Source organism: Elaeis guineensis, chromosome 5, assembly GCF_000442705.2.
Source record: "Elaeis guineensis isolate ETL-2024a chromosome 5, EG11, whole genome shotgun sequence".
In the NCBI taxonomy this organism is placed as follows: Eukaryota; Viridiplantae; Streptophyta; class Magnoliopsida; order Arecales; family Arecaceae; genus Elaeis; species Elaeis guineensis.
The window spans coordinates 127,171,431-127,187,425 of NC_025997.2; the positions used below are offsets into that span (position 1 = coordinate 127,171,431).

The 15,995-nt window shown below is 38.5% G+C and overlaps 1 protein-coding gene across 2 annotated transcripts; it reads left to right on the top strand.

Annotated features, from left to right (window-relative positions):
* Window positions 1-1,034: 1,034 nt before the first annotated feature.
* LOC105045838 (calcium-dependent protein kinase 3-like) lies at window positions 1,035-15,457 on the top strand. 2 transcript variants are annotated; one of them, XM_010924259.3, is made up of 7 exons: window positions 1,041-2,118; window positions 3,399-3,542; window positions 3,772-3,924; window positions 9,831-9,946; window positions 10,061-10,228; window positions 14,606-14,842; window positions 14,924-15,457. In XM_010924259.3, exons 1-7 carry the CDS (start codon window positions 1,437-1,439, stop codon window positions 15,071-15,073), a joined length of 1,650 nt encoding a protein of 549 aa, XP_010922561.1. In that variant the 5' UTR covers window positions 1,041-1,436; the 3' UTR covers window positions 15,074-15,457. The 2 variants fall into 2 exon arrangements, with proteins under 2 accessions (XP_073114571.1, XP_010922561.1); XM_073258470.1 differs by having other exon boundaries at window positions 1,035-2,118; window positions 14,606-15,457.
* Window positions 15,458-15,995: the final 538 nt, after the last annotated feature.

Below are 15,995 nucleotides of genomic sequence, written 5' to 3' on the forward strand. Positions count from 1 at the left end.
CAAGTCAAGTAAGGACCCAGGTTGCACGTACAATACAATAATAGAAGGATGAACGTTATTCCGATACCCAAAGCAGTTCAAAGACCCAAATCCTCTTTTCGTCGCTCTCGGGGTCATATTCTTCCCTATATTATTCTATTTCACTCACTTGAAGTTTGACTCCTTCACTATGCTCCTCTTGCTCAACTTTCTCCCCCTCCTCCTCTTCTTCCATCATCATCAACTAAGCAAATGGCCTCATTTGCTTTCACCTCATACTACATCAATCTTCACCTCTTTTTATCCAGCTCTCCTCTTTGCCCTCTTTGACTTTTAGCCTCTTCTCCTTACCAATGAAGCATTGACACCTTCTATGGTTGTTGCCACCACCTATCATCACCATTGTTGGTGCCACAGGCATGCCATCAGGTTTTCCTCACCATTGTTGGTCTATGCTGATCTCAATATGTTACTGCTTCGCACGCAAATGAAAAGGATTGAAAAAAGCTAAAGAGTAAGCAATCGCTAGGTAGGAAATTGAAAAAGATTGGTGAGCCAAAATATTTATATATAAATAATTTTATTAAGTAAATTCTTCAGAAGAATTCAAAAAGCTAGCCTTCTACTATCGAGGACAACAAAACTAGCCCATGCTTTGATGTGATCGCTCTACTTCCGCAAGTAAATAAACAAACAAACATAGATTTCTAATGAGTTTTTATAGAAAGAAAGGAAAACAAAAAAAATAAAAAAAAGGACATACATGATAGCTACCACAAAAAGAGGAAGCAAGATGGACCCAGCAGTCTGAGTCGAAACCCGGGCTCCAAGGAATACCACCGTATTATACTACACCTTTTCACCACCATTCCTGCCCCTCGATCCCCATCCTACCTTTCCAAACTCCCATATTCCCTCACCCACCCCCCTCCTTTCACCAATACAAAATGAAATCCTCTTCCCAAGGCCTAAAGACCTCCATTCATTGGTGGACCCCACCAAGAGAGAGAGAGGGAGGGTTACTTATCATCCCCTTAATTTCTTCTTCCCTCATGTAAAGGTGAGAGGGAAGTTTAGAAACTGGAGTTGCAAGAGGTGCATTCCCATGTGAATGAAGAAGCCATTTGGGTGGTAGAACTACCAACCAACAGCAGTTGCTCTCCCAAACCCCGTTCCGTTGCGTTCAGTGAGTTATCCGACAAACGTCTCAGCCCCACCCTCTCCATTCTAAAGCTATGAACCCAACTCTCTCTCTCTCTCTCTCTCGTTCTCTAAAAGCCTAATCCAGCGCAAAAAATAAGGCTTCTTGGAGAGTTGGGTCGGTGAGGAGTCTTCTCTCTCTAGGTGCTCTATTGCCCATGATGTGAAGCCCTAGCGTCTCGCCCATAGGGTTTCCGGCCTCAGATTCCAAGAAGAAGAAGAGTCAGGAGTGGGGCTCGCCGGATCGCCGCCGGGAGATGGGCAACTGCTGCCGCTCGCCGGCCGCCGTCGCACGGGAGGACGTCAAGTCCCACTTCCCTGCCGCACACCACCACCAAGCCGCCGGCGCCGGCGCCAAGAACCACCACCACCACCACCACCACAATGGCGCCGGCGGCGTCCACCCCAAGCGGCTGACCGTCCTCATCGATGGCGCCTGCGACGCCGCCCTCGCCGGTGGCATCGAGGAGAAGTACCTCCTTGACCGTGAGCTTGGAAGAGGGGAGTTCGGGGTCACCTATCTCTGTATGGACCGCGATACGAAGGAGGTTCTTGCCTGCAAGTCGATCTCGAAGCGGAAGCTCCGGACGGCCATCGACGTCGAGGACGTCCGGCGGGAGGTGGCGATCATGCGGCACCTCCCCAAAAGCCCCAGCATTGTGAGCTTGAAGGAGGCGTGCGAGGACGAGAATGCGGTGCATTTGGTGATGGAGTTGTGCGAGGGTGGGGAGCTCTTCGACCGCATCGTGGCGCGGGGGCATTACACCGAACGGGCCGCCGCCGCCGTCACCCGGACCATCGTCGAGGTCGTCCAGCTCTGCCACCGGCATGGAGTAATCCACCGGGACCTCAAGCCGGAGAACTTCCTCTTTGCCAACAAGAAGGAGAACTCGCCGTTGAAGGCGATCGATTTCGGGTTGTCTATATTCTTCAAGCCTGGTGAGTACGGGCGCGATTTCCTTCCTTCTTCTTTTCCACTGGATCTGTTTGAGTTTGCCAAAAGTATGGTTCCTTTTCGATGAATTATGGTGATATTACTTCCTGATGGAATATGTTATCATTACTTTGGAGACAATGCCTGCCTAATTAGGACGTTAGGCTTGTAATGGAAGCATTTGCCGCTACAGTAACTGCTGCAATGAGATTGCATTTGCTTAGCTGTGGTAATTGGACGCATACACTGAAGAGAAGCAGAAACTGGAACATGCTATAAAATCAAATTTGCCATCCTGAGGAGCCTGGTGCACGATAATGAGGACGAAGATGAAAGAGGAAAGAGGAAGAAGACTGGTTGGTCTGGCAGTGGCTGCTTGTGAATTGTGATCGCAAAGAAGTGGAAACTCAATGCAATGTCTCTTTTCTTTTCCCCTTTTACCAATTTCTCTTGACAAGGTTTCGGTATTAAGGAGAAATTTGTTTAGTAGCATGGCATTGTTGTTTTTTGGTAAACGATATTGTGGTATGATTTGAGTGAAATATGATGTGTCAATGGCTCAATGCCAGTATTTGCTTCAATTTATTTTTTTTGAAAAGATAATTTTTAATTTAAATAAGGGTCTTTTTTAGAACTACCAAGATAATGTACAAACATAACCATGTGTTGAATAATCCTTGGCCCAACTCTTTGGCGTTAACTTGATGAATTATTTCTCATTAATTTCCTGTTAAGGATTATCTCCGATGTCACTGCTCACTACTAGATATTCATATATCCTTTCTTATAATGCCACTCAATTGATCTTAAGTCCTGTTCTCTTTTCTTAGCCCCTGGACATAAAAACGAGCACCTCCCTGTGTGGGCTTAGACCTTCTATTTACATTCTCGTATAACATCTAAGTTAGTTTCCCATGACTTGATCCTTGACCATTTCAACTTATGAACCTCCTTTAGCATACTTGTCACTATCCTATTATTCTTAGTTTTGCAACAAGTATTTTTAGCATGTCTGCTCATATCTCAGCCAGGTTGTTTGATAGGACTTGATCTACAGCTTGCCTATTTGAGCAGGTGAACTACAAGTCATCCTGGTCTTGTTGCTGTCTCAAGCATGTGCCTTTGTATGCTTAAGTTGCTTGGCATGACTAGTCACATTATCTACCTTAAAGTCATTATCCTTTAAACTAGTAAATTGCCAGATATTAGGGACTTCTTTTTTAATCTTCCTAATTTTAACATTTGTTTTGTTATGTTTGCTAATGTTTGCTTTTTGTCATTCTAGGAGAAAAATTCTCTGAGATTGTAGGAAGTCCATACTACATGGCACCTGAAGTGCTAAAGCGGAATTATGGGCCAGAGATAGATATATGGAGTGCAGGAGTAATTCTCTACATTCTATTATGTGGAGTTCCCCCATTTTGGGCTGGTAAGTTTTTCTTTTTGTCTCTTTCTTTGCCAAAGAAATTTGTCCTCCGCTATCTTTATATCCAGTCCTGCATTCCTTCTGTTCTGCTAGAAAGGGATATTCCTTCTGCCTTACCAGAACAAGGTCTTCTTAACTAGAGTTTATTTAGTTTAGTTTAATTGTGATATAATTTTGTAAAAAAAAAAAAAAACCATTTTCCGTTGAAGAATATAATATGTTTAAATTGCAGAAACTGAACAAGGGGTTGCACAAGCCATTCTTCGGGGGATTATAGATTTTAAGCGTGAACCATGGCCAAGTGTTTCAGAAAATGCTAAGAATCTGGTCCGACAGATGTTGGAGCCTGACCCAAAACTTAGACTAACAGCAAAGCAAGTTCTAGGTATGTTATATCTTGTTCTTTTTCTGGCTCATGTACTGAAGTTATCTTTCTTTTTTGCTGAATGAAATTTGTAATCATCAAGCAGAATTTAGTTGAGACTGTGTATTAGAAGTCTTCATGGTTTACTCGCCTTGATTTGGTTGCTTTTGCCTGTTGATTGGTTAATTCCTGGTGGTATTACTAAATCTTGTTAGAAAATCTACTTTTCAATTGCTTAACATCCATTCATCTTATAACCACTTGGAATTTACTGGAACCAATGGAACATAGTGCATTATATTTCCTTGACAACTAAATTAGGAATGTCAGAATGAAGATAAAGTATATGCAATATCATTGTAGAATATGAAGTGCAAAACTTTATTTATATTCTTTCATTATTTTAATGAATGGATTGGGCTCTGCCTTTTTTTTTCCTCAAAAAAAAAAAAAAAAAATCATGAATATGGCTACTGGCTGCAAGTCTCCATCTCCATCTATTAGTTTTGCTATCATTACAGTTTTTTCCCTTGATTTTTTATTAACAATAACAATCCTAATGCTGCTTAGTGATGATTCTTATTTGATGAAGATCAACAAATGATGGGCAAATTCTACCTGTGGATCAGTAGAGCTTGTGTTACTTCCAGTTGTTTGTCCAAGATTCTCATCTAAGAAATTCTGAAAGAGATTCATTATAGAACTAGAAATGACCCTTAGTGTTACTGCCTGCCATCCTTAGACAGCCAACAGTTGTTGAGACAGAAGTATGCTTATCTGTGTGGTATGGATGGTGTGTTGGTCATCCTCGCAATTCTCTTTCTAGGTCTCTAATTATTATTTACTGCTTGTGTTGTGCGGTGCAATGCATGTGAGATAAAGATTGATGGCTGTGATCAAATAAAAAGGATATTTGTGTGGTACAGAATGAGGAGAGATATGTGAAACATATGGAGAGATACAGGGAGCATGGTGTACTAGGAAGTCTGTCCATTTTTCTCTACTCCTCTTTCTTAGATCTCATTTTATCCCTTATGCCAAACCATTGTTGACATGGCTCCTTCCATGATGATCTTGTCCCCTTGATTTATGAAAATGCTTTGGGTATTATGGATTCTTGCATATATTCTTATATCTATTTAAATTCTGGTTCTCTCTGCCTCCTGCCCCCTGCCCCCTGCTTTTTTGGACCCAGTCTCTGATACCCAGACTTGTCAATCAACCCCACATACCAATGTTGACATGGGTATGGCTACAGGTTATGAGTCTGACTCATGGCTAATGCCTACAGACTTGGGTCCTAAAATTCCAAGAGTAGGGATGGAGGAGAGGGAAGAAGTGAGGACGGGAGGGGAGCAATTGCAAGGCGCTCATATGTGATGAGGAAAGATGTCAATAGGCTTGATTGGGCTAACAATCTCATCAGTGGATGAAGGAGAAGACCGACCGATCGATTGGCATGGACGAAGAGGATGTTGTAGTCAGATGTTGCGGGAGGTCGCTGCTGAGTCAAGGCCATCGAGAATGATGAGAAAGGGAAAGGGTGTAAGGTTGGGGGTTTTATTAATAGGCCAACAACACATCCATTTCATGTGGCCACATGTGATGAGGAAAGCTGCCAATAGGCTTGTTTGGGCTAACGATCTTATCAGTGGATGAAGGAGAAGACCGACAGATTGATTGGCATGGACGAAGAGGATGTTGTAGTCGGATGTCATGGGAGGTCGTTGCTGAGTCAAGGCCATCGAGAATCATGAGAAAGGGAAAAGGTGTAAGGTTGGGATTTTTATTAATAGGCCAATGACACACCCATTGCATGTGGATTATTAAATAGAGGAGAATATGACATGGCTGGGATCTCATCTACTTAAAAAGAAAATACAAGTTCAGTTTCTGCTTCACATTCAATCTACAGTCAGGTCTTATTAACGCTATTGTCAACTATCAGACCCTTATTTGATGAAAATTTATTTTGCTCCCTATGTTGTGTATAAAACAAAATATGAATTTGTATAAATATATATCCCTTATTTGATGAAACTTTATTTTGCCTTCTATGTTATGTATAAAACATAATATGAATTTGTATAAATAGAATATATATATATATATATATATATATATATATATATATATATATATATAACCAACAAATTTATTTGTATAAATATGCCTTCAGACTAAAAAAATATAATTGAGGTGATGTGTCCACACACCTGTATCCTACTTCAGATTCTTTCTTAGCTCTGTCCTCAAATCCTAAGAGTTGGGGATAAGACGAATTTGATGCATCCCTGTACCTAACACCCGAATCCGTGCCCATGTAACATAGATCCCAATTGTTCTTTGTTGGACTCGTAATTGTTGAACCCCATTTTCCATCTTACATCATGATCACATGATACTTGAATGTCCAGTCTGAACAACAGATGGATGTTTCTCCGTTTGGGACTCTATCAGTAACAGCAGTAATCCCAATTTACCTTTCTTTCTTGGATTTTCCATCTTACATTGTGGGTACATGACAGTTGGATGTCTAATCTGAACAACCAATGGATGTTTCATTGGAGTTCACTTTGTGTGGGTCTGTGCATGTGCATGTGCGCATACATATAGCAGGAGATGAGTTGAATTCAGATGTAAGGGAAATTATTTTTGAGTTTGACATATTAAGATCAAATTGTTCAAGATTAGTTGCTTGAATATAAGCAAAATCTCAGCAAGCAGATGATGCCTACATTTAGATGGACACCTGCTGCCTTCAGTGCCTTGCTTAGGGCTTGACTGCCTACATGGATCCTTTACTTAAATTGACAAAGCACCAAGTATCTCATAGCCAGGATATGCTTATGCTTGTGGCAACATCAAATGGACTTTATTTTGGTGCGCGTTAGGGTATTAGGTGGGCAAACATTGCACTGATTCTTCTTTAGTGCTGCTTGAGCATTAAGTGACCTCAATTGTTAAGCATGCTGTTTTGATACGTAATTACAGTTTGTCAGAGAAGTTGCTATCTTACTAACTAGCATGCAGTACATTAAGACTAGTTCTCAAGCACATAAAATATTGTTTCCTTGATTTATCATTTATTTATCTTGTTATGATTTATCTTTCAGTTACTTTTATATGTTTATGAACATTATAGATTTTTGGCTGCCATTTGCTTAGGCATCAGTGTGACTGCCTGAGTGCAATTTGGTTTTTTAGCTGCCTATGTACCATAACTGATTTTAAAGACTGCATAGAAGGAAAATTAGAACTCAAAAGTAATAGCTTTGTCAGCCTGCATTTGCCTCAATTACTCGGTTCGGTGTTGAATGCTTAATCGAATTAATATTGGTGACATTAGATTGATTTTGCTAGAGCTTTTGCAGATCCCATTTCTCTGTGAATGCTGGCTATGGATTTAATATGGTCTTATCCCACAGTTATGGAACTGGATTGAATGTGTGGCTGGTGACTTCAAGTGGTTGGATGTTGCAATCTTTTTTTTTTTTTTGGGAGAATGGGAACTTCTACAGATTTCACTTGTGCCATGAGTTTTAACTGGATTTAGAAAAAATATTTTAGCCCTTATGGGTACTTACCATTCATTTCTTGAAGATAGAGTTTACAAGCTAGAACTTAGACCATGATTTTGTTGAATACTTCGTCAGGCTATCCTGTGATGGATCAAATTCTTGTTGAAATCTTTTCAAGCTGTGAGTTTTGTCACCTAATAGTTTTATAATCCCATTGATAAAGCAGCTGCTCACTGTTCATATAAATGCATTTCATGATTATTTTATTACCAATCATATCATATGCTAGATTTTTAGATAATGGAAAGTACTTTTCACAGTTTGTAGATAGGATTCTATTATAGCAACTAGCAAGTAGGAAGAGAAGTGTAAATTTCTAATTAGGTGTTCCTAGTATCCGAAAGTTATCTATGTGTTTCAAAATTTTTTGATTCTTTTGTATCCAAAACAATTTTCAGTGACATTAATAGAGAATGAAAGTATTGAAATTTAATCTTCATCCATCAACTGCTTCTTTTGAATTTGCTTATCATATTTTATTTCTTTCGAAAGAATGTTAGGAGAGCTTTCCATTATTCTATTAACTCATGCTTCTCTACTCCAATGGAAAAATGAGGTTATCTGGTTGAGGTTGTGATGATTTCTTTCTAACAGAAGTTTTAGAGAACTTTGGCTGTCCAAAACATGGCCTAATTATTTCTAGCTCTCTTTTTTCTTTGTTGGTGATTAAGTTGGATCTACTGAGCTTTCTTGACTACTTTGATCTTGTTTGTCTTCTATATTTAGTGTTACCATTAGAACCTGTTTCATTTTATCAATATCTTTGGATTATAGTGTTCTGAGCCTGTTGATTTTGTAAAAATTATGTGGTCAATGTCATGTTTTTAACTTTTGACCACCAGATGCTTGTACTGGCATTCCTACTGTTATATTGCATTATGTTCCTCTATGTATTTACAGAACCCTTCTATCAAACATGTGCAAACCTTATTCTTGTCCTGCACCTTGTTTTATTCATGAATCATTAATTATCCAATATTTTCTATGGTGAAATTGTTTTTGTCTCTGGAATCTCCTTGGAATGGTTTATGGACGCCGATCATATTACATTGTTTTTCACCTCCTTGGCATGTGATATGGATTGTTGTTATGATTAAATCAACAATTAATATTCAAACAACTGATTGTCTTGGACCTCAGTGATTCATGTTTACATGACTTTCCACACTTTCCGTAGCTGTTTAGATCTGGTTATCAGGATAAATGTCTGGACCATGTATGTAAGGATTGGATGATCAAAATGGGAGTTTCATTTTCAAATCCACTGGAATTTTGGCAAAGGACCTTATGCAGCTTTTGATTTAACATGCCTTAATTGCCTTAATATTTGTTACTGGTGTTGCTGGGTTGATTGATAGAAGTGTGAGTAATTGGACTACTTGTTAGGCTTTGGATGGATAGGTGTTTGATAGTTATTGCTATTGTAGTAATTGCGGAAACTTATTTTTAGTTTGTTGCCCCTTATATTCTTGATCTTGTTCTTATATATGCTTATTCCTTTTTCCCTTGAAATTGCATAGTTTTACCCTATTCTGAGAGGTTTAAGTTAATAAAAAGCTTGTGATAGGTGTCTTTAGATTTACAACACATTTTGATCATTAAAAATGCTACTCAATATCGAGGAATTTCTTTCCATAGATCTAATTATGATACATTTGTTTGCTAGAATCTGCAATAATTTTCTTAAATCTATATATTTTTTTGTGTGTATATCTTATTGTCTCAAAGGATAGTCAACAAGTGCAAATTCGCACTCATGACAGCTATTATATAATATCTCCCATAGCAAAGATAAAGGTGTTTTAATACCTTACAAACAAGAAATGAGATGCCATGTAGGATGCTAACCCCAAATTTTTTTTATTACTTGTAGAATATTGAGATAATACATCACCCTCAGGAAACCTATCTAGCCTCAAGGCCTAATATCAATCATGGCACTAGATTTATGTTCATTATCCTATCTAAGGCCCAAGAGTCTGTCTACTACCATGCTGTCTGCGGATGCCAGATCATGCAAAACTACCTGAAGAATGCTGGTAAAATGAAGTTGCTAGGGAAATAGAGATATGACAGAGAGAAGAGGGAAACATTTGAGAATAGTAGGGCACATGGTTATATATAGGATATGCACCTTTTTTGCTTTGATTACAAGCGTGTCAGGATATAGTAGTTATATGACCAAGTATATGACCAAGCACCCAGCTGTAACATAAAAAAGAAATTTTCTTTTTGTATGTTGCATATCAGATGAAGATGTATTGGACTATTAGAGATCTTCTCTCTTCCTTCTTCATATCAGTAACTAGATTGAACCATTGTCATACCTTACTTTCTTTCTTGCAGAACATCCTTGGCTTCAAAATGCTAAAAAAGCTCCAAATGTTCCTCTTGGAGATGTTGTCAAGTCAAGGCTCAAACAGTTTTCAAGGATGAATAGATTTAAGAGGAGAGCTTTAAGGGTTAGTTGGCATTTTGGCTGTTGGCCCTGATATCTATGCCTTTTCAACACCTTGTCTTGTGTCCTTAGATTGATTTGAACATATCCGTTTCCTTAATGGATTTTTGTTAATTAGGTCATTGCAGATCATTTGTCTATTGAAGAAGTCGAAGACATAAAAGATATGTTTAAGATGATGGACACTGATAATGATGGTAGTGTTTCATATGAGGAACTGAAAAATGGACTTGCAAAATTTGGTTCCCATCTTGTGGAGTCTGAAGTGCAGATGCTTATTGAAGCTGTAAGTATACTTCACTTGTATGTGTCGCTAAATTTTAATTTAGCTATGTATATAAAATGCAAAGAAAAAACATTTTTAAAATTATTCCTTTTTGGTGTTCTTTTTTTGGGTTTTTTTTTTGGGGTTGGGGTGGGGGGGGAGGGTATCAATGAGGGAGGCCTCCTCTTTTCTTTGTAGTAGAATTATCTATATCTAAACTATATCCTTCAATTTTTTACTTTTATTTCTGAATATTAAGATAGCATATATTTTAAGGTTTAAGTGGAATGGAGCAAACCGGACATTAAATAAGTTTGTCTTACATGAAAGCATTCATGCCTGGTTATTCCAAAATAGTAATTACATGAATGCCATGGGGTGGCAAACTTTGGAAAAAGCACTCAGAATGGTAAAGGAGATGGATAAGTTGACCACTCTCTACCAAGTTGATGTAGGCCTCTTCCTTATGGTTACTATAGTGGCTCCCATTTCATTCTGCAAGTTCCCAGAAAACTTCCGACTTGTTTATTTGCACGCATTCAATTTGAAGGAACACATTCAATTGGAAAGAATATTATAAACATTCACTTATCAGAAATTGTACTAGTGGTTAAATGTGAATGGGCAAGTTGGTCTATCCTTCCAATGCTCAACTTTCTCATAACAAACTTGAGGGTTTGTCGTATTCTCATAAGGAATATAATAGTTTCTGTTGTTTCAAAGTATGTATTCCGTTCCAGAGTTCTCTAGTCAATAGATCAACTACTCGTTCAGTCTTCAACCTGTTCTCCATTCCAGTGACTCAATTAGATTCAGATTAATGATCATCTAACAACTGTAGAACTGTGGATTTTTTCAAGATGAGATGACATTACCAGTTTAATTCAGGTTGATCAAGTACAAATTGAAATGTCTAAATCCATGGACATATTCCTGAATTAATTTAGCCTATGTTTCATGGGTTCGGCATGTCGGGTGTGGGTTTGCATTCAGGAGTCAGACCTCTCTTATCCCCGAATCTTAAGACATGATGTCTTGGCTTTAAGGATCCAAAATTTGGGTGCGGTACGTGGACATGTTGTCCAGGTTGCTATTTTGCTGTTAGTCCTTGCATAGTTAGCACTAAATGTTGAATCCTTGTACAAATTAAACCTTATGTTTACACACTTAAATCTTTTCATGCCTACACAGGGTTTTCAATTAAAATTGTTATAAAGCCAAGGAGTAGGAATAAATTACTCAATCAACAAGAGCTAAACATTTTTTGGCATTCCGATCAGATACTAGACTGTAACTATGTCTTTTTAAAATGGGCAGCACGTGCACGTGTTGTGGCCTAATTAAAAGCCTAACTCCTTTCATATGATAATCCTGACGTCGTCGTTGCCTCTGTTCCACGGATGGGATCTCCCATTTGCTGACCTGCTCCGCTAGAACTTTTGCCTCTTTCTTTTCTTTCCTTTCTTCTTTCTTCACTTGGTGTTCCTCTTCTTTCTTTCTTTTTTTCCATCCTTCTTTGCTTCCTTTGCTTTTCTTTTGTTCTTTTTTCTTTCTGTTTCTTCCTTCCTTTTTTTCCTCTTCTTTTTTTCTGTCTTTCTTGTTTTCTTTCGTTTTCTTCTTATTTCCCTCCTTTTTTTCTTCTTCTTTCCTTCTAAAGAATTTGGGTATTAGAGAGGACAATAAATGAGTGGGGTCGGGATTTTCTCAAAGGGTCTGTTTGACATCACTGCTAGTTTCCTACTTTTGGTTTGTCTATGAAAATGCCAAAATCAAGGCAAAACATTCTTTGGGTTACCATGTAATATTTTTGATTTTTTGAGAACTCTTTCCAAGTTTCTAAAAAAATTGAAAATTCCAAGGACTAGCATTTAACTTTTTTTTTTGTTTGGAAAAAAGAAATTGCCTATAGACACTGCCACCGCCACCCTGTTGGTTCTTGCCACCACTACCGTGGCCATTGCTGCTGGCTGTTGGCACCATCACTGATGCAGCTCGTGGTGATCATTGGCCGCTACTCATCACCGGCACCACTGCCACAACCCAAGTGACTACAAAACAAGTTTTTGGTTTTGGCTTTCAGAAAAAAAAGGTTTTATTTTTTGATGGAAATGGAAAATGATGCCAAACAGAATGTTGGTCACTCAATTTTGTCATTTTAAGATAAATTTGCACAACCTATTGTAAATGATCTAGAAAACCAAATTATTCGATAAGCTAGGCAATGGTTAAGGATTGTCTATTCAATGGCATGAAGACATACTCCCACTCCCTTCATCCAAATGTTCTCCTAAGATGTTAAGGCAATGTCCTCTTTTTCTGAATTAGGAAAATTAATAGCCTTACCAGGCAGGTTTTGTTCTCTCCCCCATATGCCTAATGTACAGTATAACTGTGAGGTTTTTAGCAATCAAGAGACCTTTGGCTGCACCTTCACAAAAGCTTTGGTTCAGGAGTTTACTAAATCTAGGGACTGAAATAACTTCTAAGGACAATTAAATGAAGACAGTAGACTAGTTGGTCATTTCAGCCTGTATAGAGCAAGTGTGATTGAAACGTATCAACCAATCCCATTCCAGTTTCATTGAATGGATCTGGAAAGAGTGAAAAGAATGGTTTGTTCCCTCTTCTTTCAGATCATTAAAGAGGGGGTGGTGGGTTCTTTGCCCCTTTTTCCCCTTATTCCTGATGTATGGTCACCATAACTTGGTTGTTTGCATTAGAGGCCCCACCACTATTAGTGTCATGCTTCGACTTGATTATTCCAAATTCTTGTTTTTACTGGATTATTTGACCCTAATTGCTCCACCATGGTCCTACCTTATAGCCCATCAATACCTTCTGGGTGGCTGGTCATCTGTTAACCGCCAGAATCATTTAAAGGAGACCCAACTACATGCAAATGCACTCCTGGAACTGATTCTTTGCACTTGTGAAATCTAGTGGTAATGAAGTGGTGGCAGAGAGTCTAGTCAAACAAAAATAAAAAAAAAAGGTGTTACAGTGAGATTGTCAGACAGTGTGGAGAGTTCTGGCAAGATGGACGTAGGAACTTCAGAGTCCTTGTCATTGTAATTTAACTTTATTTATGGTATTAGTTTTCTCCTGTAGCATGACTTTGTAATCCATTTTGCTGATCTGAAAAGGTAATGTAAATTATATCATCTGAGCAATTTGGCTTGCATACACTGAGACAATTCTTGATAAAGGTTTTGATTAGGGAAAAAAAGAAGCCTGCAAAACCTAATTATGTCTCATTTTCCCATTACTCAAAGTAGGTGCAATCCTTTTATGTACGAGACATATTATATGGATACCATGCCTCTATACTGCATCGCATCGATCAGCAAGATCATCTTAAGTCATAAAACAATAAAAGATCTTTTCCAATTGATGTTATAATTGCTTTCTCCTTCCAAGAATTTTTGGAAATTATTCAACATTATTCATTAGTTCATCTCCTATCTTAATGTTTTCTTGTGAAAATTTATACTGTTTTGATTGATGTGCGAATCAAAAGTACTGAGTCATGAATTTATTTTAAAGTTTCTATTTTGGAACTTGATTCATTAGCCTTTTAAGTAGCATAAATCTTCTATCTGTTTCTCTCAGATTATCTTCTTATATGTGAATATATTATGGATTCTCTTCCAAAGTTCATCCATTTCATTCTAAATCAGTCCCAGATCCCTGGGACATGTATTGAATTGTTTGGACAGACTCAAGATATATCAAATAACACTTTCACGGTCATATCAGTTGTTTTCTAGAGTAACTGATTTTTTTTTTTATTACTTCATATTCAGAAAGCATTATAGTTTTTTATTCGAAAATCATGATTTTGTTCTTTCCTTGATTTTGAGATTTTTGAAGTTCGGAGGATGAGGTTTCTAGAATGTGCTTGACTGTCTGTAAAGCGAAGTTTCAAAAATGAAAAAAGGAAAAAGTAAGATAGTAATGGGATATTTGAATTTTAAAAATTTCACTCAAAGTGGAAATTCTCAAAATCATGTTTTTATGAATTTAAAAGTTAAAAAAGAAAAGTGACCGATTGCACAACCAAAGACCTAATGTCATAGAATCTTGACTTGTAATTTTAAGATTTAGGTGAAGTCTCATATGTCATGATTTACCCATGCTTCCAAGCATACCCTCAATGTTTGTGCCTATAGACCCATGCTAGTAGGCATTGTACTTGTGTATTGATCACACACTGGGTTTTCTGGATTTCTTTTTTTTTCACAAGTGAAAAATGCTTCTTGCTCGGCAGTGAACAGTAAACTGCAGATTCTGGTAGCCAACCTTTGATGATTTATGGATGCCTATCCTCTTCTGCTTCTAAAACCTGCTTAAAAACAGAAAAGAACCACAGTTTCTGATTGATCAAGTTTGTGCGAACAGGTAGATACGAATGGAAAAGGAAAGCTAGACTATGGGGAGTTTGTTGCAGTATCTCTTCATTTACAGAGGATGGCAAATGATGAGCATCTCCACAGAGCCTTCTCATACTTTGATAAGGACGGCAATGGCTACATTGAGCCGGAGGAGCTTCGAGAGGCTCTGGTGGAAGATGGAACTGGGGCTACCGACAGCATGGATGTAGCAAATGATATCTTACAGGAAGTCGACACTGACAAGGTAATTCTTTACCAGCTGCTGGAATCAATCCCTTCTTTTTTCATTGCTAACAAGCTCTTCCAAATGTTTGTACATTTGCAGGATGGACGAATCAGCTATGATGAATTTGTGGCGATGATGAAGACTGGAACAGATTGGAGGAAGGCATCACGGCACTACTCGAGAGGAAGATTCAACAGTCTTAGTGTCAGACTAATGAAGGATGGTTCGCTAAGCCTAGGTGGTGAGTGAAGTGACGGGAAGATTCAACAGTCTCAGCATCAGAGTAATGTAGGATGGTAAACCTGGCTGGTGAGTGAAGTGACAGCCAGAGGTCTTGTTTGTTAGCTGTTGAAAGCTGATCCCTTCCAAGACTGAACCATATTTTTCATCATTATTTTGGGAGGAATTTAGTTAGGTGGCCGCCCTTTGTTGGCTTACCCTGTAATTAGGTCTTCAGCTGGGACGATAAGCATTTGCGTTGCTGTGTTTGCATGTGAAGATGCCGCTGTCTGATACGCTGATGCTGTATCTGCTGTTTGTGCAATGTTGGGTTTGTTGTAATTTTCAGAAGCACGCTATTGGTTTTAACAGCCATTGTTCATTTATATAAATGTCGTACAAATTATGAACCGATTTGTTGGATGCAAATGGTTTTATGGGATATCCACGATAGGACCTGTAGTGGCATGTCTCTTTCATTAACATAATGGTAGTTGGATTCACCAAAATAACATTTAAATGTCTTTCATGAGACGTAACTGGTGAAAGTTCCATGCAGCATCAGCTGTCCTATTAGACTGTCGATGCTGCTGAGGTTGTATTCCTGTGCCAAGGCCTCTGCGAGGCTGTTTCACAATTTGGTTCATCTGGGATTCTTCTAGCAAAAGATCAGGTAATCAAAGGCTTCAAGGTCAATTCAGTGGAGGAAATCGAGCTAATGTTTGTAATTTTAGCGAAATCTGAAGTAATTGGCAGACACATTGGACGAGGTGGAGCTGTTGGTTGCTTTAACCTGTTGATCAGCTCCCTTATCTTCAAGAAATATGCTGGTAAGGTTGAGTCCGTGGCAGTTGTCAAGACCACTGTTTGGACGAATTGAGCCTTAATGGTAAGATTAGAATGAGCAATGCCTTTACTGGGGTCTGTCGATGTTTAGACTCGATATAGGTGC

What these genes read in the sequence shown, in the direction of transcription:
- LOC105045838 (XM_073258470.1), top strand. Translation starts at nt 1,437, where the DNA reads ATGGGCAACTGCTGCCGCTCGCCGGCCGCCGTCGCACGGGAGGACGTC. An exon ending in AGTTCCCCCATTTTGGGCTG is followed by an intron (nt 3,543 to 3,771) that starts GTAAGTTTTTCT and finishes TTTAAATTGCAG; the next exon opens with AAACTGAACAAGGGGTTGCA. An exon ending in TTAAGAGGAGAGCTTTAAGG is followed by an intron (nt 9,947 to 10,060) that starts GTTAGTTGGCAT and finishes TTTGTTAATTAG; the next exon opens with GTCATTGCAGATCATTTGTC.